General features: G+C 40.8%; 1 protein-coding gene across 5 annotated transcripts in view; it reads right to left on the bottom strand.

Annotated features, from left to right (window-relative positions):
- rims2b (regulating synaptic membrane exocytosis 2b) overlaps positions 1-25,773 on the bottom strand; it is a 70,580-nt gene that overhangs the window by 22,369 nt on the left and 22,438 nt on the right. For 3 of the 5 annotated variants that reach the window (XM_047808042.1, XM_047808043.1, XM_047808044.1), the window contains exons 7-25: positions 22,748-22,812; positions 21,585-21,704; positions 20,610-20,709; positions 20,333-20,456; positions 20,040-20,086; positions 19,847-19,956; positions 18,916-18,963; positions 14,794-14,924; positions 14,070-14,241; positions 13,033-13,186; positions 12,747-12,773; positions 10,666-10,734; positions 10,282-10,417; positions 10,091-10,174; positions 6,069-6,128; positions 4,609-4,683; positions 2,186-2,365; positions 679-788; positions 387-419 (exon numbers count right to left, since the gene is read on the bottom strand). In XM_047808042.1, coding sequence (XP_047663998.1) covers positions 387-419; positions 679-788; positions 2,186-2,365; positions 4,609-4,683; positions 6,069-6,128; positions 10,091-10,174; positions 10,282-10,417; positions 10,666-10,734; positions 12,747-12,773; positions 13,033-13,186; positions 14,070-14,241; positions 14,794-14,924; positions 18,916-18,963; positions 19,847-19,956; positions 20,040-20,086; positions 20,333-20,456; positions 20,610-20,709; positions 21,585-21,704; positions 22,748-22,812 — 1,845 coding nt within the window. The remainder of the gene's footprint in view (positions 1-386; positions 420-678; positions 789-2,185; positions 2,366-4,608; positions 4,684-6,068; positions 6,129-10,090; positions 10,175-10,281; positions 10,418-10,665; positions 10,735-12,746; positions 12,774-13,032; positions 13,187-14,069; positions 14,242-14,793; positions 14,925-18,915; positions 18,964-19,846; positions 19,957-20,039; positions 20,087-20,332; positions 20,457-20,609; positions 20,710-21,584; positions 21,705-22,747; positions 22,813-25,773) is intronic. The other 2 variants (XM_047808045.1, XM_047808046.1) reach the window with 2 other exon arrangements.

The following is a 25,773-nucleotide window of genomic DNA, read 5'->3' as shown; positions in this document are numbered from 1 at the left end:
CTTCTTTTTCCAATTTTCCTTCTATTCCTCTCATTTTCTACTTCAACTTTACTTTTGTCTCTTTCGCTGTTTGTTTGTTTTTTTAATCTTAATTCCTTTCTTTGTTTCTTTCTTCAGTTTTTTAACTTCCTCTGTCTCACTTTCACACCTTGTTCTCTTTTTTCCCCAGAGTGATTTCAGGACAAAACAGAACCAACACAGAAACAGTGAAGGATCAGTTAGTAAGTGAAGGAAGGACAAGAGACTTAAACTAGACATTAAAGCAGCAGACAGAAAAGAATCTGCAGAGATCCAGAGAGCAATGAAGACAGCACCGGGGCTCGGCTCTAAAGGCCTGTGGAAGCCGAGGGAGCAGACAGACACACACAGATTTACACACTACACACCTTCGTACGGATCTGCCACGCCCTCTCCTCCATCTGGGAAAAGACGGAGTGAAGAATAAAACACTACAGTAACACATCGCTCACGTCTACTGTACACACCGCTGCGTCTCAGAGGCTGTATCACTTACATCCTAACTCTCCTTAAACAAACACTCGTACTGAGTTCATGGGCTTATTTCCTGTCGCTCGAGAGCAGGTCAGCAGAGTGACTCTGAGGCATGGGATCGTGAGAAAATGTAAACGTGCGCTAATGTAAATCAGCAGGAGCACGTTGATTAGCGAGGTTACTCACTCCTGTCCATGGAGCCCTTCGGAGGAACCTGCGGTAACTGACGACCTCTTCGAGCCGATGCCGGCGTGCTCGAGGGACTCGTTTGGACCGATCCGGCCCGAGGGTTCGCCCTAAAGCACAGACAACAGTTTTACTAACATTATTGAAACAAGAGCGAGCGCTTATAGCAGAGAAGAGCACAGATTTCACACAAACCACAGCGGCACAGCGGCCGAGGCCAAAAAGACCACGCTCGGAAAAAAATACATAACTTTACAAAAGTCAAATTTCAGTGAAAAGCAGAAAACATTAAAAAAATGATTTACACCGTATACAGCAACGTATTGATTACGTTCCATTAAAAACTTTCAACACAACTGTTTATCGTGTAGGAAAATCAGTCAGTTTTGGCACAAATTAAATGATCGTGTTGATTAGTTGAAGATTTCGTTCAAATATATTAATAAAGTTAAGAAGCAAAATATGTCTTAGCAAGTACACACGCCTTAACGAACGGCACGTCCGTCTGATATTTCTACCGTTTAACACTGATCTAGACATACAGTACCACTCTCATTTTAAGAAAATCTTTTCCTTTTAAATAATGTAATAATAATCGCATAACATTAATCGAATATTTGAAAGATTTCCCGACATTTAAGATGTTTTACCTGCTAGTTCATTGCAGTGGTTTATGGTAAAATAAGTATTAGTCATTTGGCAAAATAAAACACTGTGAAAAAAATTATAATTGAAGTGAGATTGAGTAAAACACCGAGCACAGTGTAGCGAACACTTCTACATATCTGACCATATCAGTGCATGCAGTCTCAGAGGGGAATATGGTGCAGTCCAGTGCATTTTAGCTGCCGAACTTAAGACAAGCTACAAAATGCACGTTAAAAAAAAACAACTGATCTTCATAACACCTTCTGAGCGTGAGGTCACAGACGGTCACCCGCCGTCTCAAGGAGAACCTCCGGCTTTAACGGTGAGACGGGCATGAGGAGGTTTTATTAATAGGTGAATAGATAAATAAACCGTGTGAATAAACATCATAGGGACGCGAGAGCACAATCGGTTAGTTTAAAGCGTCTCAGAAGGAGTTATGGAGTCGGAGACAGGTAATAACAGAACAGTATTAACAGAACCACAGCTTGGGAAATGGCTGCAAGGAGGAAAGGAAGAAGCCGCACATCCTTTACAATCTTAACGCAGCCGACGGGCCGGAAAATGAAAACGGGATGCTGTTCAACAACAAATGATAATGTTAGTACATTCAAATTAACATAGAAAAAAAGCAAAACACAGGATGCCAGGTTCACACCATTATATCCAGAAAGAATATAAGTAGTGTGACTTTAAAAACAAAAACAAAAACAGACGTCAGTCTGGAAACAATCACCATCACGGTATCTAGTCTACAGATAAACACAAAGCAAAACAACGACACGCTGGAAACAATAATAAATAAATAAAGTGGGCGGGGCATGGTTAGGAGTTAGTCGCCGTGATTGGTCAGGATCACCTCGTTAAGGCAGGAGAGGGAGGGGCAGATCTCCTGGAGGGTAAAGACGGCATGGACCTCATGTAGGACGGTTCGGGACGCTCAGACGAGCGCGAGCGTGTGTAGAAGTGTCTCTCCATCATCGGCCGCTGGTCAGCTGACCTCGACCTGTAATGTCTGTCCATTGTGGCGCGTGCGTACCTGCGGAAACGGTCATCAAACATGGCTGCTTATGGCACGAAGGAAAACCCTGGAGCTTTTAACACAAACCCCATGCAGCTGTGAAAACAACGATGACAGGAAGAATATGTGGAAGCTGCGGCGGTTCTTCTCTGCGACCAGGAAAATAACAACAGGCAAAACTGAAAAATGATCCAGAAATATATGAAAGAAGAGGATTTTGTGTTAGCAAACAAAATTCACAACACCTGTAGAGAGGAAAAGTTATTTACCCAAGAGGAGGAAAAAAACAAGTGTCTTTATGTGATCTGTACTGACACGCTAGTCTAGTTCACTACAGGATTACCTGAAATCCTCCTCAAACGCCTCGGGGCTAACTGGGAACTCCGGTATATGATCCTCTCTGAAGCACAATGTGGAGAAAAAGCACTCCTGTTAACGTCCTTTAATCACGGCTCATCTGTACTGACTGCGTGAAAGAAATAACGGATGCTACGCTAACGTGCTAGCTGAAATGCTAATGGCTTGCTGGGATACCTTTCTGCATCTGTGGAAGGCTCAATTTCTATCTTGGGGCAGTTCCTGATGTAGAGACCAAGCTCAGTGTTAACATCTCACAGAATGGTGGGAAGATGAATTAAAGGGGGTTAAAGAGAAAGATTTGTGATGATGTAAAGCAGAAGTGTCAAACATCAACGTACGACACGCGTGCGTCAACATAACCGTTATGTGAAGCTGAGATATAAAAGAGAATAAAGGGCTGTGTTACTCCACTAGGGGGCAGTAAAAGTGCAGACACGAACAATTTGCTGTTTATGGGTGCTTTCACACCTATAGTTCGGTTCATTTGGTCCGGACCAAAAGCAATAAATGACCCATTGTAGCTTTTTATCAGTTTTGGTTCCTTTTCACACCACACTGATCGTTCTGTTCTGCACCGGTTGAAACGAACCAAAATGCAGTCATGTGATAACATCCACATCACTCATTGGCCACACGTCTTTGAGCGTGTTTCTTAAACTGCTTCTCGATTGGTCAGAATAAACGTGCGGGAAATTTCAACGAAACTCCGGAAGTAAACAAAAAGAGGAAAATACAGCATACAGTACACCACGGAGAGATTATGTTCTTGGTTGTAATCTACTACATCGCTCGTATACAGCATTCTATGCAAAGTCTTAATTTTCAGAATGTAGCGCAGATACGGCTTGAAAATATCATTTTAATGCACTGCAAACGGCGAAGACGCATCGCAAGACACTTCAGGAGGCGGCGAGCATTACTTTTGGCGAAACCGTGACATGCTTATCTTCCGAAAATATCACCAACGACCCACTACGGCAGCTGGTTTAGTCCAAAATGTGCAATACTTTTTGCAGTTAGGTCTATTCAATCTCGGACCGTGTTCTCACCACAAACGAACCGCACCAGAGTTTGTTTGAAAGCGTACCGAGACCACCTCTTCAAGGAGGTCTCGGTACGCTTGCTTGGTGCACACCAGAGTTCGATTGCTGCATTCTCACCTGCCCAAACGAACCGCACCAAATGTGCAATCGAACTCTGGTACGATTCAACCGAACTAAACACGGCAGGTGTGAAAGCACCCTATGTGGTCAACTGATTACCGAGCCTGTTACAAATAAATGGTTAAATAGATAAAAGGAGGAAAAAAGACGACTTAAAGAATGAAATGTATATTTAAACTATATTTAAAGATATTTTCACTTCAGATGTGGTTTAAAGTGATCATTTCAATGTTATTTAAGATTCAGTTATTACTTCCAGGTTGTAAAAGTATTTTATGACAATGCAAATTTGAGAATTTTTATTTATTTAAATATTTGGTTTTAATATTCAAGATTCCGCTCTATATTCGGTTCACTATATAAACGTTTAAAAGGAAGCAAAGGTGCGAGGTCGATGTCGACCGTGTCAGCTGCTTCAGGGTAACTCATCATGTCTAATCTCTTCTACAGAAACGTGCGATCAGACGACACTCCGATCTACACTCAACGTTCAGAAGAAACTCAGTCACCATTTGAATTGTTCCGATTTTCCCTCAAGCTGCTGTCAGTAATACGATTTGTTTTATCAGGTTAGAAGAGACAGAAGAAGAGCTCTAGAAAACCTGTTCAAATTTCTGATGGTCAATAAAATGTCTCATGAGTTTGACACTTCTGATGTACAGCAACAGAACTGACGGTAAATAAAAGAGTTGAAGTTGAGCTCAGATGAAGTCTATGTGGAGTTTGTGGGATTCTTACCTGTAATCCTCAGAGGATCCGTTCGTGAGGTGATTAGGCCACGGTGAGGGAACGTGATCGGGACCATTGTAATGTCTTAATGTGGAGGAGGAGAAGAGGAGAATGAAATGAAGGTAGGAAATGAAGACAGAGACGAATAAACCGCGGCTTTCTTTCCCTCTCTGGAGAATTTATTCAATTGAACACTGAAGGAATAAAACTTTCTCCCTACAACATATAAGCTGAGCAGCTAAAAGCTAATGCTAAAGCTAACGTCTCTCCCAAAACAGACAGAACAGGGGCTTTTGGTTTAGCAGTATATTTATTTACACACTATTTTACCCCCAGTTCTTAAGGTCTTAAGGTTTTCCATAAGTCTTTCCCCATAAAAACATATGTAGCTGACAGAAAACATGACACATTTCCTAACTAGCTTTAGTTACATAGTTAAAGGTGGGGTCTCCGATTTTTGAAAAATGCTTCAGAAAACTGAGTCGAGCCGAATGATAAAAAAAAATCAAAACAAAAAACAAAATAAACGTGTAGCCAGTGAGCAGAAAGGGGCGTGTCTTGTCAATATGGGTGGAGAGAATGTTCAGTGCGCATGTGTGACATTAGCAGAAAGTGGTTTTAACATCGACATGGAGGATAAAAACAAAGAAAGAAAGAGAAGAAAGACTTACGATAAGGACAAGAAGTAGGACGTGTTAATATAGGATCAGCTTTCCAGCGCTGGAGAGAACTGAAGGAGCAGGAAGTCGGCCACATATTCACAGGTTGGAGTTTCCCGAGTCAATAACTCCTGAGCTAAACGCTGTTACTACACAAATAACACCTCTTTTCTATCGTAGTAATGTAGAGAGGCAGCTACAACCGCGTTTTGTGTAGTAACAGCGTTTAGCTCAGGAGTTATCGACTCGGGAAACTCCGACCTGTGAATATGTGGCCGACTTTACTTAAGACGCCGAGGCGCTTTTTTCCTTCTCGATAGGTGAGTAACGTTGGTTTTGCTTTGTTACACAGAACTAATATATGCCTTTGTCCTTTACATCATTATGCTTGTGTGGCATTTTTGCTTGTTTGTTTATCTACAATCGTATTGTTCTTCCCTTCAGTTATGATAAAGACACATTTCTTTCTGGGTTACGTATGTATGTGTGGGCGGAGCTATCGATACAGGGGTGGGACCCATTTGGGTTAGGGGGCGTGTTTGTTTTGGTGATTTTATATGTCAACATTGGCTTTCAAAAATCAGAGACCTCACCTTTAACTAGCTTGATTTTTGGCACTGGAGCTAAATTATAGAACGTAATGTCCTGCTGCTAAGACGTCTGTTCCTGGTTAAACCTGTAACCCAAACTAGTTAATGTAGTCACATTTAGTCTCTAAACAAACTTTAGGGCCTGGTTAAAGCCACAAAGTCGAGCAGAGGGAATAGAAGCAACATTGTGTGTTTTCTCCCAAACATTCTACTGTTTTACCTCTCGGGAGATTCATATGAGTCGCTGTAGACTGACAGTCGCCTATCACGCCTCATCCTCCTGACCAGAAAACAACACACACACAGACACACACGCACAAACACACACACACACACACACACACACACACACACACACACACACACACACACACACACACACACACAGTCAGACAAATCTACACACTGCTGCTGCTACTGTAGATCAACGGGCTCCGAAATGCTAAAGAGAAGCTTTTAAAGGACAAAACTGAGACACGTCACAGCAAAAGATCAATCTAACAGATAATTCAGTGAATCTCAGAGAACGAGGTTTGTGTATTTTCTAAGTGAAAGCACCACAAGTCACAAGTGATCAATACCCTGATGCTGAAGACACGCAGCTCTGGGGCGGAGCTAAGGAGCATCTAATCTAGTCTGGTATTGACATCAGAAGTCAACAACTCCACACAACGACTATTACTTCTCCACAAGTGTTACTGAGTGAGAATAAAGCCAGCGCTGAGCTGTAGATTTTCATTTAAAAGTCCAGGAAGTAAGACAGAGGACTAAAGGTTCAAGCTTTGGTTATCTGTTACAGTGAAAGCTTACTGTGGTTAATAAATAAATCTATCACAAGGGATTGTTTTGCTTGTTGTCCTAAATATAATTTAGAAATTAAACAAACTGTGAATTCTTCTTCTGTATTGGAAGTAAAGTGTCCCACAGTGCTGTTGAATGTGGTTCAGTTTCCTGTAACTGTAGCGCAGTGTTTTATCAACGCACTCTTTCGCATACGTTATTGTTTCTATGGTAACAGCTCGTTCATGTGGTGCACACAGGTTGAAAAGTCCTGTGTAAGTGTTGGTAGTGTAAAGGTGGTAGAGCTTTCAGTCAGGAGTACAGAAGGAGTCTCCTGACAGTTTCCTGACATCTTCAGGACAGAGGAGTTTACACATCTTTGCGTTCTCTCTGTAACTCTGATTAACATCTAAAGAGAATAAAGCGACGCTGGCGAGAGAACGACTGCTGATAACGACTGCTATAACGACTGCTGATAACGACTGATGCTAACGACTGCTGATGTAACGACTGCTATAACGACTGCTGATAACGACTGATGCTAACGACTGATGATGTAACGACTGCTGATGTAACGGATACGATAACAGGAACTAAGTGTTTATTGAATTCTGAAGCCATTTTCGCACATCGTACTCGCTGGACCTTTAGGATCACACACCGTTTCCTCCTCACTCAGTAAAAAGCTCTCTACTCTCAACATCTGAAACGTTCTAAACAGGCAGAACAGGCTAATCTAATCAACACATCTATCCAGAAACACTGAGAGACAGAACCACAGGGGTTTATCTACCTATCATAAGCCCTGTCCGAGTGAGTTCGGGACAGCTTAGTGGAGCGCAACAGCTTCAGAGCGTCTTCCCGATAGAGAGGGTACATGAGACTGCAGGGGTCACACACACACACACACACACACACACACACACACACACACACACACACACACCAGAACAGTGTCAGCTGCTTCGAATTACACACACAAAGGATGCGATTAAGGATTTTTTATTTATTTATTTTTTGCCATAACGTTTGGAAAAAGAATTCTGGCATCCTATAAGAAGTTAGTTCTGAAGAATCAGGCTGTGGGCGGAGTTAGAGGCGGGGCTACAATATTTACTCGTCCTTGTGACTTATAAATCTAACATCGTTCTGTGGTGATTTTTTTTTTTACTCAATATAATCTTTAATTACTAGAAGTTTGTAAAAATGGGTAAAAACAAACTGTTACCGCCGGAGACGGTAATTAATTAATTTAATTTATTATTCACATTTCAGAGTTCGTTTTTTTTTTTAATTTTCAAACGTTACGTCTTCTCTTCAAATGCAGGGACGGACTCTGGATAAAAGCGAGGAGTGTCTCCTCCGTTACACACGATTCTGACCGTATGCTTATTTTCATTGCTTGATTTTTGTCATTATTTTCTTTACAGACATAATTATAACTTGAGGATGTTGATCAGCTCATCCTACAAAACCCAGGTGTGCTTTTAACACCTTCATAACCCCTTTCTCGAAACAAGGTACTTTCTTGCCCCTCAGAAAATTCTATTCAGTGTTACTTCCTATCAACAAGCTGTCAGTCATCTAAAAGCAGGTGTGAGGGCGGGTCACTGTCGCTATCCAACCTGTCGGTGTAACTACACTGTACCTGTGGTCCTGGAACGGCGTATCGATGGTGTGATATCTGGTTCGGATTTGATGAGGGTGAGAGACCGAGGTTCTGTGGTCGCAGAGAAAAAGAGAAGAGATGAACAGAGTGAAGAACAAACTGGAGACAGAGACAGAGAGATCTCGAGCAACGACAGACTGATGAATGAAGTAAACAAGGGAGGAAGAGATGAAACTGAGATGTCACATGACCGATTTAATCTAAACCCCACTGCCACGGTTATGGTGGTTGACTCAGCAGCACCGTTGTGTCACTGGAACATTTCAGTTCCACAAGTTATTTTAGAATTTATCCTGAAGGTGGTCTTTAAGCTCCAGATATAACCTTTAACTGAGTTCACGATTAAGAGTTTAAATCATTTCATTTTTCTCAACACGACTGATAGCAGGATTCTGGTTTAGAAATAGAGTCAATGTTAAGACCTCAACATTTTCACCAAATCTAATCCAGGTCTATGAGTGAAGGCATTAGACTTGCAAAACATGTGACCTGTTACCATGACAACAACAAAATCAGATCCCTACTTTCTGGATGTTCTGTTTCTGTCCCCTACATCATTCAGCGCTGGACAAAATAATGTAAACACACCGAAATTTACACCCAAAGTTAGAAGCACACAACAGTCTCAATTCTCATTGTAGACTTTACATATTAAATTTTCCCTTTACTGGTACAATGAGGCCAAAACCCTGTTCCAGCATGACAAAGTCCCTGAGCTCCATGAAGACATGAACGTTGGAGTGAAGAACATGTCCTGCATGCCGTGTCCTGCACTGAGCCCTGACTCTGACTCAACACCACTGAACACCTCGACATCTCAACATCAGAGTCTGATCTCACTGATGCTCTTGTAACCGAATGAACACAAATCCACACAAACACAATCCAACATCTAGTGGAAAACCTTCTGAGAAGAGAAAAGTGAAGCTGTTATTGAAATATTCCTGTTTTGGATAAAGAAGAAGGTGGAGATCAACTTGCCACTGACATTCTTGTAATGAAGTATATATCTGGTATAACTTCATCCTGGTGCTCATCAAACCAGTCTGGAATCATTTCAGCAGTGTGTGTAGTGTTGTTATTATAATAATCGGTAAAACACGTCTGAACCAGTGGCAGTTGGCCATAAAAAGCAAACCCTGGACCTAAAAACAATCAGCGATCTCCACCGTAATTATCAGCTGGCCATGAAGTTAGGGCTTAAAGGCATCTTTGGCTTCCTTCAAATTCATCCAGATGTTAGATATATGGAAACATCTTAGACCATATTTCTGGGGGGGAAGTCGTTGCCTAATGGTTAGAGAGATTGACTCCTAACCCTAAGGTCGTGGGTTCCAGTCTCGGGCCGGCAATACCACGTCTGAGGTGCCCTTGAGCGAGGCACCGAACCCCCCAACTGCTCCCCAGGTGTGTTTTCAAGGTGTGTGTGTTCACTGCTGTGTGTGTGTGTGTGTGTGTGTGTGTGTGCACTTTGGATGGGTTAAATGCAGAGAACGAATTTAATGGCAAGACTTCACATCAAGTTCATTGAATCTAAAATGTTTTCCAGAGGCAGTGCTTGTCTTCTCAACCTCTGCTGCACAGAAGGGAAGAGTTCAGATGCTCCATCTTACTCATTCTGTTAGTCCGTGATGTTTGACATGACTTTTTGAGAGTAACTGTACCTGTATTTTATTTCCTACCTCCTTATTATTTAGTGTTTGGGTTATCTTGTCCACCTCCTGTAGTGTTCCTTAGTGAATATTCATATGGTGCCAAAAGAAACGACATCTAAAACCTCGCTGAAAACATACCTATCAGGTGAATACTGGTCTTCGGAGAGTCGATTTCGGTGTCCGTAATGCACTGGTCCTCTCACGCCGTGATCTAAACTCCGACTGCGACGGAATGAAGACGGAAGACAGAAGATACAGCATGAAGCCGGACGTGTGTGTGTGTGTGTGTTTAACTGTTTTTATCTGCAGTGTAAGGAAGCGCTCAATACCTGTGAGGAGGAGGAACGCTGGGAGAACGAGAGCGATTGCGCATCACGTCTGATCGAGAGCGATGATTGGACGACATGACCTGCTCGGGAACGGACAGAGTAGAGCTCTGGAACTTTCTACCATTGTGCCGGTAATCTGAGAAAATATTATTCAAATTATACAACCGAGAACAAATAATGGCTGAATAACTTAAAGCTTAAACCCAGGACATGAAGGAACTAATGTTAATATCAATTATTAATGAATTACTAATCACAACTAGCAAATAGGTCACCTGACACTCAACACTCCTGTATACAGCAGTACAGAGAGAGGAAAAAGAAAAGAGAAGAAAACAGAGAAAGTGAGAGGTGGCGAGAGGAAGTGAGAGAAAGAGCTGGTACCTAAAATCACGCCAACCCCATCCTCACAGTCGTAGTCGGAAAACTCACTGTCACTGATTCGCTGTGATCCTGTCAGAGGGGGGGAGAGAGAGAGAGAGAGAGAGAGAGAGAGAGAGAGAGGGGGGGGGGTGGAGAGAGAGAGATCATCTCTCTCTCTCTCTCTCTTCTCTCTCTGTCTCTTGCTCTTCTCTCTTTCTTTCTCTCTCATCTCCCTCTTACTCTCTTCTCTTTCTCTCTATCTCTCTCTCTCTCACTCTTCTCTCTTTCTCTCTCTTCTCTCTCTCTCTCTCTTTTTCTCTCTCCTCTTCTCCATCTCTCTCTCTCTCGCCTCTCTCTCTTCTCTACTCTTCTCTCTCTCTCCCTCCTCTCCTCTCTCTTCTCTCTCAGTCTCCTATCTCTCTATCTCTCTCTCTCTCTTTCCCACTCTGTCCTCTCTTTCTCCCCCTCTCTCTCTCTCCCTCTCTCTCTCCTTCTTCCTCCCTCTTTCTCTCCCTCTCTCTCTCCCTCTCCCTCTTTCTCTCTCTTCTCTCGTCTCTCTTTCTCTCTCTCTCTCTCTACTCTCTCTCTCTCTCACTCTCTCTCTCTTTCACCTCTCTCTCCCTCTCTCTCCTCTCTTCTCTCTCTCTTCTCTCTCTCTCTCCCTATCTCTCCCTCTCTCTCCTCTCTCTCTCTCTCTCTCCCTCCCTCTCTCTCCCTCTCTCCCTCCCTCTCTCTCCCTCTCTCCCTCTCTCTCCTTTTCTCTCTTTCTCTTTTCCTCTCTCTCTCTCTCTCTTATCCTCTCTCTCTGTCTCTCCTCTCTCTCTCTCTCTCTCTCTCTCTCTCTTTCTCTCTCTCTCTCTCTCCCTCTCTTTTCCTTTCTCTCTCTTTCCATTTTTTTCTCTCTCCCCCCTCTCCCTTTCTCTCTCTCTCTCTTACTCTCTCTCTCTTTCCCTTTCTCTCTCTCCCTCTCTTTCCCTTTCTCTCTTTCTCTCTCTCTTTCGCTCCCTTTCTTTTCCTCTCTCTCTCTCTCTCTCTCTCTCTCTCTCTCTCTCTCTCTCTCTCGCTCTCTCTTTTCACCTTTCTCCACTGGAGGAACAGATGATGTCTAGTGTAATTGAGCTAAATATGTCTGATGCCAAAGTAACCAGCTGAACAAACTGCACACACACTTTATTTATCATCTTCTTCTTATTTTAAATTCATTCTATTATTATTACGTTAATCATTTTCAATGAAAAACAAATAATAGAAATAAAAACATCTGCTGTAATGAAAATGTCCCTGTTTGTTTACACACTGAACTGAAACATAACGTCAGCTCAATGTGAAAGAAACTTTCTTTTTAAACCCGACCAATATGTAATGTTGATTTTACATGTAAACATTTTTACTGATGCGGTTTTATATGCTACTGGATTTACTGACAGGATTTAATACAACAGCAACAAACAGCGTAAACAAGCGTCAGTTTATTGTCGAGTTCTTCTAAAATGTCAGCATCTCTGGATTACATTCAGAATTTCTTTTTATTTATTTATTTAAAAAAATAAAATAAATAAAAACTATATATTTGCGACTATATCAGCACAAATTACACCGATACCAATAACTTAATAATATCAGCTGATAAAATCAATGATAAAATCAATGTGATATATTGGTCAGGCCTTAAAAATGTATACACAGCAAATATCAAGCAGTATCATGGACAGCCTTAGGGATTATTCGCTGGAAACAAACACACACACACACACACACACACACACACACACACACACACACACACACACACACAATCTATTTAGGCAAGTGACATTATGACATTATGAGCTTTATGAGGGAACAGCAGCTCTACTTTACAAAGCCTGTGTTAGTACACACACACACACACACACACACACACACACACACACACACACACACACACACACACACACACACACACAAACACGCATACACACACACTGCAAGCTGCAGTAAACCAGAGAGAGCTGCTGGTGAAGATGGTGGCTGAGAGAGAGAAGCTAATAGTGAAGGAGTAAAGAAGGAATGGGAGATTAAAGATTACACACGAGCTGAACTTGGTAGTAGTGTTGCTTTACCTGGGCCGTGATAATATGTGCCTTTATCTGCAATTGAGTCAGTGTGTTGATAAAGAATGTTTTAAAAGAAATAAAACACAAAAACATGCATTAGCAAAAAGACAAACATCACCAGGGTGAACTACAATGAAATCAGAACGACACTCAGAAATAAAGCACTAGTCACATAACGGAAGAGTCTGTGAGTGTGTAGATAGTGTGTGTAACTCTAGGTGTGTGTGTGTGTGTGTGTGTGTGTGTGTGTGTGTGTGTGTGTGTGTGTGTGTGTGTGTGTGTGTGTGCATACTTTGTAGCCTCCGTGTCGGACTCTCTCCCTGAACGAAGCGTCTCTGCATATATGGTGAAGGGTTTGGCAGTGGCATAGAGGAAACGTCATGCGTCTGGAGTTTATACCAGTGATGCTGATCATCCAGCAGAGCTGTCTCCAGCTCTATTAAAATCTACACAACACACACAACCATTTGGACAAAGTTTCTTATCACATTTCATCTCAGAAGCCCACTGCCCTGCTTACCAACATTCCCAAACTACCCTCATACCTCATACTCATAACATACCATTAACACTGTACATTCTTACCATACCTTTATATCACACTTACGACATGTCATCAAACCTTTATACCCTATACCTGATACAATCTGTACCCTCATACCATACCTTCACACTCTACCCTCATACCCTACCTTCACACCATACCTTCACACTCTACCCTCATACCCTACCTTCACACTGTACTCTAATTCTGAATCCTCATACCCTACTTTTACACCATACTCTAACACTGTACCCTCATACCCTACCTTTACATTGTATGCCCATACTGTACTATTATACCCTACCTTCACACTATACCTTCACACTGAACCCTCATACTATTATTCCACAACCCCTTAAGCAACCTCCATACTATCCCCTAACACTGTACCCTCATACTACACCTTTACACTGTACTCTAACACTTTACCCTCATACCCTACCTTTACACTGTACCTTAACAATGTACCCTCATACTACACTTTCACACTGTACACTCATAGTGTTTCCCCATACCCTATTTTTACGCTGTATCCTCATACTGTACCTTCAGACTTTACCCTCACACTGTACCCTCATAATGTACCGTCACACTGTATCCTTATACTGTACCTACATACCCTACCTTTAAAATGTACCCTTAGACACGTCCTTTACACTATTACAATGTGCCCTTATACCTAAAGCTCAGACTGTACCCTAATACTGTACCCTCATTCCCTATCCCCATACTCTGGTCTCAACTCTATACCCCTCCCTCTTACTAAACTATTACACCCAACTCACCTCTCCAAGGAACTCGCTCTCCTCCTCTCGAACTCGGGCCTGGTCCCACAGTGTGATTTCCAGCATTCGTTCCCTGAACTCACGCCTATGCACAGGCGAGTACATGAACGTCTGGTTCCACTTAGGTTCTAGTGACTTCTTCACTGTTTTCGTTCTTCTTTTGCTTTTATCACTGAACAGGAATTAAAATAAGGATAAAGTTTAACTTCCTAACATATGGAACATCATAGACAGGCTAGTATGCAATTTGTTCGTTTCTAGCAGGAGATTAAAGAAATATGTGTTATGTTTATCGGCTTATTATTTACAGATTTCGTGTTTTTTAAACTCATTTTATTGTCGTTTCCTTTCGGTCCATAGATGTCGGATTTTGAAGTTCGTAGTTAAGGTACTTCAGGTATTGAATTTTCCAGAGACACCAATCAACCTATCATACATGTCTTTGGACCGGGGGAGGAAACCGGAGTACCCGGAGGAAACCCCCGAGGCACGGGGAGAACATGCAAACTCCACACACACAAGTTGGAGGCGGGAATCGACCCCCCAACCCTGGAGGTGTGAGGCAAGCGTGCTAACCCCTAAGCCACCGTGCCCCCTGGTAATATTTGTGTTTTGGATTTGTCTCAGTAAGCCTTGCAACTGTTCGTATCGATTACAAAGATGAAGAGAAGGTCTATTTGGGATGTTAACATAAATATCATGATTTGGTACAGGAACTCTGCACCTTCTGTCAGGGAGGAAGTAAATTTTGATGTAGGGGTTCCTGGGGCGGCCATCCTCTCGAGCAGGCAGGTCTTTGGCACCCAAAATGGTAACAATCAGCTGGTGTCCCACTTTGTCGTACCATAGCTTAACCTTAAAGAGAGCAAAGATGTATTAGCAGGTCTTCAACTATTAATAAAAAAAACAATAAAATTTCATTAGTTTTTTCTAAGTTTTTTCTTTATTCTCTGTTATTCTATACCAGGGGTCGGCAACCCGTGGCTCCGGAGCCGCAAGTGGCTCTTTCATCCCACTGCTGCGGCTCCCTGTAGATTTGGAAAATAAATATTTAATTTAAATGTATTTTATTTTTTAGTTAGTTAGTTTTTTAAAAAATGTAATTCTAAATTCTAAGATTATGATGCTCTTGTAACTTTAAAATAAACCGTGTTTAATTTGTTTGTTGCTCACAATATGTGTCATAACTGTCGACTTGCGAAATCTGACACAGAAGCAGACGCGTTTTTGGTTTGCTGCAGCCAGCAAGTTAAAATGTTGATGTCATGAATACGAAGAGGAAAGTAACCTTCAACCATTAGATCCGAAAACCCGAGGTCCGACCCGGGTTTCGGGTAATTTAAAATGAATGTGTTTTTACCGAACGGACCCGAGAAGACCCGAACTACTGTATCTCGTGTGTGCATCGAAGTCCTTTTCCAACCTCTCCTCTGTTTGCCAAGACCGCTTGCGACATGTGGCTGGTGACCTGTGGCTGGCGATAAGCTAATTTACGTTGAAACAGACCTGTCAATCAATTTTGAATCCACGCTGTAGCAGTTACTTTAGTGTAGAGTTACGCAACATTCGGTCCAGTCGGGTTAAAAAAATACTGGACCCGAATTTTTTCGGGTTTGTCTCGGGTCGGGTCTTTCTTAAAAAAATAATAATTATGCACGTCGTGTTCGGGTAAAAAGTAATTCAGGTCATTTCGGGTCGGGTTACATTTCTTTACACCCGAGAAGACCTCTAGTTCAAACTGCAGTAAAAAAAATTTACTCTGTAGCAGTTCATTGATTTCATAAATGCAACACACTACAGTTTTTTTACACTTTCCATAAAGGTAAAAAACGATATATGCGGTGTTCTCTTCATTTTAGATGTCAAATGGGTTTTGTGGCTCCCTGTGTTTTTTTCTGTGGGAAACTGTGGGTCCAAACGGCTCTTTGAGTGTTTAAGGTTGCCGACCCCTGGTCTACAATAACAGAGTTTAGCTCTTTTTGCAATCGTTTCAAATAGAACAAATTTCAATTACAGATCGCAAGACAATTTGAAATTGGAACACGAATTTCAAGGTCATTTAGTGAGCTAGATTAAATACTTTAGCCCCCTGGTTTTGCCCCCTGTGCCATATGATTAACTCCCCTGCTTTAGCCGAATCAGGGTACAACTACTTCTCTACATTCATGTCAACTCAGAATGCTCGGCTTTTAACACTGTTTAGACTCGATTTGGAGTCTTAAAACAGCTAGCTTTATATTCCAGCCCTAAATGTCATAACTCATCCAACATGGAGACCTGAATAAACTCTTAACACCTAGAGACACTTTCAAAGCCTAACAGTCCAACTCCAATGCTTAAAAATAAGACTGTGGAAAGGAAAGACTCAAAAACAATAAACAACTTGAAAAAAAAATGACAAAATGCCTGAACAGGGTGTATGTTAGGTCCGATTATTTTTTCCTTTTTTTTTTTTTTGGAACTGACATTTGGAAAGAGCTTTGAAAGTCTTAATCATCACTCATGCTTAACTAACTTATACGTATACTACAGCCGCACGTATCCACAGAAAGAAAGAAAGATTTTTAAAGAAAGGGCAAAAACCAGAAGACCGCTTGAAAGAATATTTGTGAGCTGTTCGTTTTAAAACATCGTGAGTCTTCGCAGAATTTGCCCGTCCTTTGTAGCAGATCACTAAAGCTAAAAGAAACGTTGCTCTATAAATCTATACAGTGAATTTGTCGCTAAAATAGTTCAGAATTCGCATGCAGCAAAGCAAGAGAACGCATTCTGTACAAACTAGAGCAATCCAGGCTGCTTCGTTCGTGAAGAAAGCAGCAAGGGGACGAAATTCAGTGCAAACAAATTGTACCATTCGATTTTTTTCCACTGATCAACTCAATCAAATCAAATCAAACCAAACTGTTCTTCTTAATAAAAACCAATGTGCTCGTTTGGAGAAATAGGCAGCGGTTGTGTTTGCATGTACAGTAGGAGATTGTGATTAAGAAAGACAATAACAACATTGTTAGATGTTTCGTTTCTGTTGGTACAATTTGTTCATTTCATCTTTGGGCTTTGGAGCTACAGCCAGGTCTTCATTGGAAAATGCAATTTCATGTTGAAAAATGGGACTTTACAGCAACCTTCTCATTGCAACATGGAAAATGGAGTTTTCTCTTATTATACTTATTACTAAAACAGCAGAATATTTCAGCACAATAGAAAGTGTGTGTACTTAAAGGGGCATTTCAGAAATTGGATATACGTTATTTATAGAATATTTTTTAAATTGTACAATTCAGAATTTTAGTCAATGGCAATACAACAAACACCTATAGCACCGGGGTTCTATTTACCAGATACGACTTAATAATAGTTCCCAGAGTCTCAAACCATCAGGAACTTACTTTTTTTTTTTAATCATTTGATGAAATTAAAGAAGCACACAGATAACAAAATTAAACAATCTTCCAACGATTTTGCATATATACTCATGTCACGTGACATTACATTACGGACACGTAATACTTAAATGTTTTTACTTTATTTCATTTGTTCTTTTAAATTATTAACTAAATTATTCATAAGAACAGTCTTGTTTGGGGGTCTATGGGGAGCTTTGTTCTTTCTTGGGGATGCTGAAGCACCCGTTAACCCTCTCTGGCACTGCCTATGGTAGCAACTTATAGTCCTAAAAATAAGGTAGTAACGTTCATTCATTCATTCATTAATTCATTCATTCTCTACCGCTTATCCGAACTTCTCGGGTCACGGGGAGCCTGTGCCTATCTCAGGTGTCATCGGGCATCGAGGCAGGATACACCCTGGACAGAGTGCCAACCCATCACAGGGCACACACACACTCTCATTCACTCACGCACACACACACACTACGGACAATTTTCCAGAGATGCCAATCAACCTACCATGCATGTCTTTGGACCGGGGGAGGAAACCGGAGTACCCGGAGGAAACCCCCGAGGCACGGGGAGAACATGCAAACTCCACACACACAAGGCGGAGGTGGGAATCGAATCCCCAACCCTGGAGGTGTGAGGCGAACGTGCTAACCGCTAAGCCACCGTGCCCCCCAGGTAGTATCTTGTAGTTCTATAATTATCTTGTATCTCTTTGTGAAGAAAACGAGACACTATATTTTAATCCAAAAAATAAAGTATGACATATATTAAAGGAAATACTAAACACTGAAACCTATTTTATATTGCCTTCTATACTGTAGTGTCCTCTAGTCCTGAAAGTGAGGTCTTATATTACAGTCCTGAAAATAGAGTAATAGCAAATAGTCCAGAAAATATACTGTAGCAACGTATTTATTTAGTAATGCAGAAAATACTGTAGTATCTTACAGACCTGCAAATACAGTATAGTGTTTGTCTGTTTTAAAATGAGAGAAAAGGGGAAAAAATCCTGTTTCATGTTGCAAGGAAAAGAAAAAGTTTACGTCCCATTGTGATTCTGAAAGCATCAAACCATTTAAAGAGAAATGTTAAATAGGTAGAAGAGCTCAAATCCTATATGAAAAACAACAAATACTACAATGAGAACGATGCTGTTTGTCTCTTTAAACTCCTCGGTGCAGCTCAGTAAATCATGCAGGCTTTTCCAGACCCTCAGCAAGATGGAGTTTAATATGTTAAAAGTGATTATATTAGGTATGAAATGAAGCTTTTATGGGTATGAGCTAGCAATAAAAAAGTAAATCCAACCAAAATGAAGAGAAATGAAGATCAGGTATGTAAAATGCTGCCATTTTCCTGCTATGCATTTTCCAAATATCAGAGAGAGGAAGAGAAAGGGGTCAGAGAAACAAATGTGTATCAGTCAGACCGGTTGTTGGCGTTACCTGGACCCTAGGGACAAAAGGCGTGGTTCTTCTATTAAGGCATGGACTCTGGGTAAGCAAAATTAACAAAGAAAAGAAAAAAATGCAATAAAACTAAACCAAAAGGTTATAAATCAAAAACCACACAACTAGGAGGAGATTTAACCTCAATCTCAAACGTTTACCAAACTTCACAGGACCAGCAATTAGGCAGGTGAACTGGAAGTAAACACTAATAATCATATTACCACTAACAATTTATTATTATTATTATTATTATTACTATTATTATATAATAATAATAGTAATAATAATAATAATAATAATACATTACAATATTATTAATATATTATTATTAATATATTACTCAGCTTTATTATTATTATTATTATTATTATTATTATAAACAATATTAATATAATTGTTGTTATTATTACAATGCTATATTTTATACATATTATACTATATTTTATATGTTCAATAATGCTATACTAATATTATGTTGTTATTACAATATAAAGTCTACAGTGTGAAAATGTGCATTTATTTAAAAAATTCATTTTCATTTCATTCTTTTTATTTTTGTATAAATATGTTTTTAAAAAAATTCTTTTTGTAGATTAAATCTCCCTCGTTTCAAATAAAAATAATGAATAAATAAACCCATGAGAAAGCACAGCACAGCATAAACACAAGCTCTCGTCTGGAATTATGAGCACAGCAAATGTTCCAGCAAATGTATAATTCACAGCTACATATCACTGACATACAAAATACAATATAAAGCCAGGCATCATGTTCTAATAATTAACAGTACTGTCCACATAAGTGGCACCAGAACCCATGTTTGTACTGCCATAATAAAAAGTTATAGTATATAGTTATATGCTATTAATATATATATATATTAAATTTAAAATGCTTGTATATGTAATAACTGATTGTAACTCACTGAAAGTTGTCCAGACAGATACTGAGGAGCATCACGAAGGACGCCGGGACTCATGGGAGATGTGACGGAAATGGATGGGCCCATCTTCTGCGATTCAAATGAACTCGAACCTGAGGGGGGTAAAAAAGGGGTGATGTTTACACTTTACACTTCCTGTTGTATTGATACAGGACTCCAGGATCGCAGCACTCACTGGATTCCAGCTGTCCATGTGTGCTCTCTGATATTCTGGGTACATCACTGCAAAAGGAAATATTAGAAGATTTTTCATTACATAAATAATATTATTGTAATACTTGTAATAAAAGGACATTGTAATAATACAAGAGAATATATTTATAGAACAGAAATATATATTTAGATGGTATGGCAATGTCATTATTATACAAGAGTATGTCGTAATTAAGACATATTATTCAAGGTATATATTATAGTATATTATAACAGTCATAGCCTGTAAATGTACGTCAATAATACATGACTCACCCGATGGGCCGTGAGACCAGAAGCTCAACTTGTGGCTCAGGTTTGGACTCTAGAATAATATTATAAACTTCCTTAAATGTGGCTCCCTGAAGAACCCTGCCGTTCCACTCGAGAACCTGATCGCCTGCAGACAGAAGCAGAGAAACTGCTGATTCAAGACATAATGTCGATTTGTGAATTTTATTAGAAGTCCTCTCACTTAAAAGTTACTCTGTATGTGTGTGTGTGTGTGTGTGTGTGTGTGTGTGTGTGTGTGTGTGTGTGTGTGTGTGTGTACCAGGTCGGAGATGGCCAACTGTATCTGCTAAGCTTCCTCTTTTTACTTTGGTAATAAAAGCACAAAGTTGACCAGATTCAGTCATTTTACCTCCAACCACCTGTGGAAAAAATCATGTTATATTTTTTAAAAAAAGATGCCATCATGCCATGATACACACATCTACTGCAGGGGTGTAAAATACTAATCACTGATAAGCACACCCACTGAAGGGGTGTAAAATACTAATCACTAATAAACACACCTACTACATGGGTGTTAAATACTAATCACTGATTCAGATGTCAATCACAGGGGTGTAAAACACTAATAAACACACTTACTACACGGGTGTAAAACACTAATCACTGATACAATCATCCATCACAGGGGTGTAAAATACTTATCGATAATAAACACGCCCACCACAGGGGTGTAAAATACTTATCGATAATAAACACGCCCACCACAGTGGTCTAAAATACTGATACTATCACAATGGTGTAAATACTAATCACTGATAAACACGCCCACTAAAGGAGTGTTAAATACTAAGCATTGATAAACACATCCATCACAGAAGTGTGTAAAATACTAATCACTGATAAACATGCCCACCACAGGGGTGTAAAATACTAATCACTTATAAACATGCCCACCACAGGGGTGTAAAATACTAATCACTGATAAACATGCCCACCACAGGGGTGTAAAATACTAATCACTGATAAACATGCCCACCACAGGGGTGTAAAATACTAATCACTTATAAACATGCCCACCACAGGGGTGTAAAATACTAATCACTTATAAACATGCCCACCACAGGGGTGTAAAATACTAATCACTTATAAACATGCCCACCACAGGGGTGTAAAATACTAATCACTTATAAACATGAGCATCCCAGCTGTAAATCATGACACACCCCACAACACTTCACCCTTCACCCTACAATGACAGGTCCTAAAACAAGCGTTAAGTGTTGAACGTTACCTTGAGGCCCAGCATAGCGCCCGTGTCTCGGGGCACCGTGCCATCCTTCAGTCGCTTGTTCAGTAAAATCCGCCCAATTAACCGATCTCCGTCTTTGGACGGCTGCCACGTCACCGGGTGCTGCAGAGTTGAAGGCAACATGTTTTACACATCACGCTTTATTTTCTCAAAACTTTTTACATAAAATTATTCAAATTCAAGCTGAAAATTGTAATAATAATGTTTATTAAACTGGATATTAAAGTATAATAAACTTCGTTAAAGTATATAAAGAGAGAGAGAGAGAGAGAGAGAGAGAGAGAGATCGCGCGGGACTTGAGGCTGGGTGTGGCGCTCTGGGTGGGTTCGCTTTATCGCTCTCAGCGCGTCTCTCTCGGTCCCGTTCTCTTTCTCGCTCTCGTCTCTCTAGCGATCTCTCTCTTCTCGCTCTTCTTCTGTGCCTCGGCCACATTTTTATGTTTCTAACCTGTGTCTCTATCCTATCTATCTTTCGCTTTCTCCTTTCTCTCTCTCTCTCTCTCTCTCTCTCTCCTCTCTCTCTCTCTCTCTCTTTTCTTTTTTTTGTTTTCTCTTTTTTCTCTTTGCTCCTCTCTCTGTCTCTCTCTCTCTCTCTCTCTCTCTCTCTCTCTCCCTCTCTCTCCCCATCTCTTTTTTCTCTTTCTCTCTCTCTCTCTCTCTCTCTCTCTCTCTCTCTCTCTCTATTTCCTCTCTTCTCTCTCTCTCTCTCTCTGTCCCTTTCTCTTTCTATCTCTCTCTCTCCTCTCTTCTTTCTCTTCTCTCTCTCTCTTTCTCTTTCTCCTCATCTCTCCTCTCTCTCTCTCTACTCCTTTCTTTCTCTCTCTCTCTTCTTTCTTCTTTCATCTCTTCTCTCTCTCTCTCTCTCTCTCTTCTTCTCTTTCTTCTCTCTTTCTCCTCTCGTCTTCTCTCCTCTCTCTCTCTCTCTCTTTCTATTCTATATCTCTCTCTCTCTCTCTCTCTCTCTCTTCTCTTTTTTTTTTTTTTTCTTGTCTCTCTCTCTTCTCTCTCTCTATACGAGGAGACTATGAGGATTAGGCCTTTAACATGAGGCAGGTTTTTCTTTTCATATAAACAATATAAGATGTGCAGTGTGGTGAATAAGACTGATGAGAGGACGTGAGCACACAGATGATTGTTCGCCTCACCATGGACATTGGTGTGGACTCGTTATGCCAAGACGCATAATCCCACCAGTGGCCATCCATATCTCCTGCAAATAACACACACACACACACACACACACACACACACACACACACACACACACACACACACACACACATACACAAAATCAGACAATCTAGACATGCCAATCAGCCCACAAACATGTCCTTGGCCTTTGGGGCAGATGCAGGGGGTGTGTCCTAAAGTTTGAAGGTGGAGTTTGAACCTTTAATGGAATTCAGATGTTTAATTTTGTACATTTCGTTTCTTTGGAATCCAAAGTTTTTAAATAAAGGAAATTACCAGCTGCTGTGTTTTAATGAGGGTTAAATTCTTTCTGTACTTCAGCTCTGTGTCTCATCATCGCGATACGAAGAAAAAAACCCAAACCTTTTACACAAAGCCGTGTTTTCATATCCGTCTCTTTCGGAGTTCAGATTTTAAAATACAGCTTCAGAGTTTTGGAGTAAACAGAAGGACAGATTAGAAATGATGTCGTTTCACATTCGCTGGGGTTCGGTGTAAATCTGAAGCCATGGAGCCTGTGACCTTTGACACACATCTCAGATTTCATCCACTGTTCAGGCTGCTTGACTTTATTTCTCTTGATTTTTTACACTTCCTGGTGCCAAGCTGTCTGTACATTGTGAGCATCTTCGCTATCAGGTGAAGCTCACGTGCTAATAAACACATGATCCAGCTAGACATTTAAACCAATCGGTAAGCATAAAAACAGGAAATGTGGCCTTACGTTTTCCTCTCATCACTCAGACACGAGGCAGCTCGATTCCTCAAGTGTGCATTTTAACGCTTTTTCCGGGACCTTCTGATCCGGAGAGATGGTCAGTAATCCGTCTCTACCTCTGTGGCCTCGTCCCCTTCAGACCTCGGAGGAATGTCGGTAAAGTCTATACGCTTTGGTGTGAGGATCCCGATACATGTCACAGACACATATTTGTCCCCATGCTGGTGAAGTCCAGTGTGACCCCTAACCTGATGATAAACAGGCCTGCTGTGGCTCTGACTTTCTCTCGCTTTCTCTGCAGCTCTGTTTGTCGCTCCTCCTCCTTCATGCATTAGAATAATGAGATTAGACTTTATTCTAGGACGCTCAAACACTCTGTCCTACATGATGCTCACGTCACAACCCAACACACACACACACACACCATTTCCGTGCGGTTCAGGGTTTCTACAGTACCTTACACACATACACACACACATGCACACACACCGTGTAGATGCTGCATTTAGTACTTTAGGTTATTTGGAAGGTCATAAGTTCAAATCCTAAACATGATGAAACATCCAGTCGTTATCGTTACCCTTCGTCTGAGTTGCCAGGTCAGTCCCAGCCAGCAGAGATCCCCCATTTTTCATCAGCTAATTACAAACCATGTAAATCCGAGCCAATAACCAGTGAGCCTCTGAACATTCACATTGCGCCACTTCTGGCCTTCTTTACCACTGTGTGTGTGATCCGTGTATTTTTCAGATCTGAATTCAGTGTGTTTGGGAATTTCTGTGTTTGACAACTGAACTTATTTTAACTCTGATTTAGGATTCAGTCTTCAGCACCAGGTTCCTCACACATCCTGTCTGCTAAAATTAAGATTACTTAATAATTAATTAAGGGGCGACACGGTGGCTTAGTGGTTAGCACGTTTGCCTCACACCTCCAGGGTCGGGGGTTCGATTCCCACCTCCGCCTTGTGCGTGTGGAGTTTGCATGTTCTCCCCGCGCCTCGGGGGTTTCCTCCGGGTACTCCGGTTTCCTCCCCCGGTCCAAAGACATGCATGGTAGGTTGATTGACATCTCTGGAAAATTGTCCGTAGTGTGTGTGAGTGTGTGTGTGAATGAGAGTGTGTGTGCCCTGTGATGGGTTGGCACTCCGTCCAGGTTGTATCCTGCCTCGATGCCCGATGACACCTGAGATAGGCACAGGCTCCCCGTGACCAGAGAAGTTCGGATAAGCGGTAGAAGATGAATGAATGAATAATAATTAATTAGAATATTATTGCATTTATCTGGGATTTTTTCTGTAAAAGGTATTATTATTATTATTATTATTATTATTATTATTATTATTATTATTATTATCGGTCATATAAAAATATTTTACCTTAGAAGGTTTTACTTTAAGTGTTTTACTTTAATCCTTTGTCCTTTTATATGGTGTAAAATATTAAATATAGTACATATTTTATATTAAATACATATACAGTACTATAGCAGATATTTATGCCAACAGAAAAAAAATACATTTATATTCTCATGCTCGAGTCCAATCTTGTGTCCTGACGGTGTACACGAGCACAGCGCTCGACCCATCTTCGAGCTCGTGACGTCTGGCTTTACAGAATAGATTCCGGGTTACTGTCAGGATGTCGGGATGGAGTCAGTGTCGGGATCTGACCATCATTTGGAGCAGAGCTAGGAAAGATGATGGCATGCTGTAATTATCTCTACAGCTTTTAGAGTCTTCTCTGCGGCACTGGGCTTTAATTACAGAGCATGAAATATTTAGCAGTGATGTCATAACTACACCGTATACTTCTACACCATGTACTGTACACCTGCAGAGAGCGCTGCTGAGCTCTGGGTCCTGATTGGTCAAAAGGTGTTCATTAGTTTCTTGTAACAGCAGCTCAGACACTTTTATAGGTTTGTTTTAATGCTTCATCATTTCAATAGCAACAGCGGGTCTTGTTCAGAGATGTTTACTCAACGTTACTTAGTGTAAGGAGAGGTTTATTTAATATTTATGAAAGGAGTCTTCAGTGTCAGTGCTGTGGAACTGTCCTAACATATCTGACCATTCTGTTCACTAAACTAGAGCTTCATTAAAGCTTCATGAAAGTATAATCACAAGCCTACAACCAATCTGTGAGATAAGAAGCAGTTCTGCATGTGGCAGACTCGCGTCGCTCGAGACGTTCAGAAGTGAGATTTATGTGAAAAACGTGTCCAAATAAATAAAAAAAAACGATAGATTCAACCTCACAG

This window comes from Tachysurus fulvidraco, chromosome 24 (assembly GCF_022655615.1).
Source record: "Tachysurus fulvidraco isolate hzauxx_2018 chromosome 24, HZAU_PFXX_2.0, whole genome shotgun sequence".
Classification (NCBI taxonomy): Eukaryota; Metazoa; Chordata; class Actinopteri; order Siluriformes; family Bagridae; genus Tachysurus; species Tachysurus fulvidraco.
Note: the sequence above shows the minus strand (reverse complement) of the source record. Positions and strands in the feature narration are given on the sequence as shown.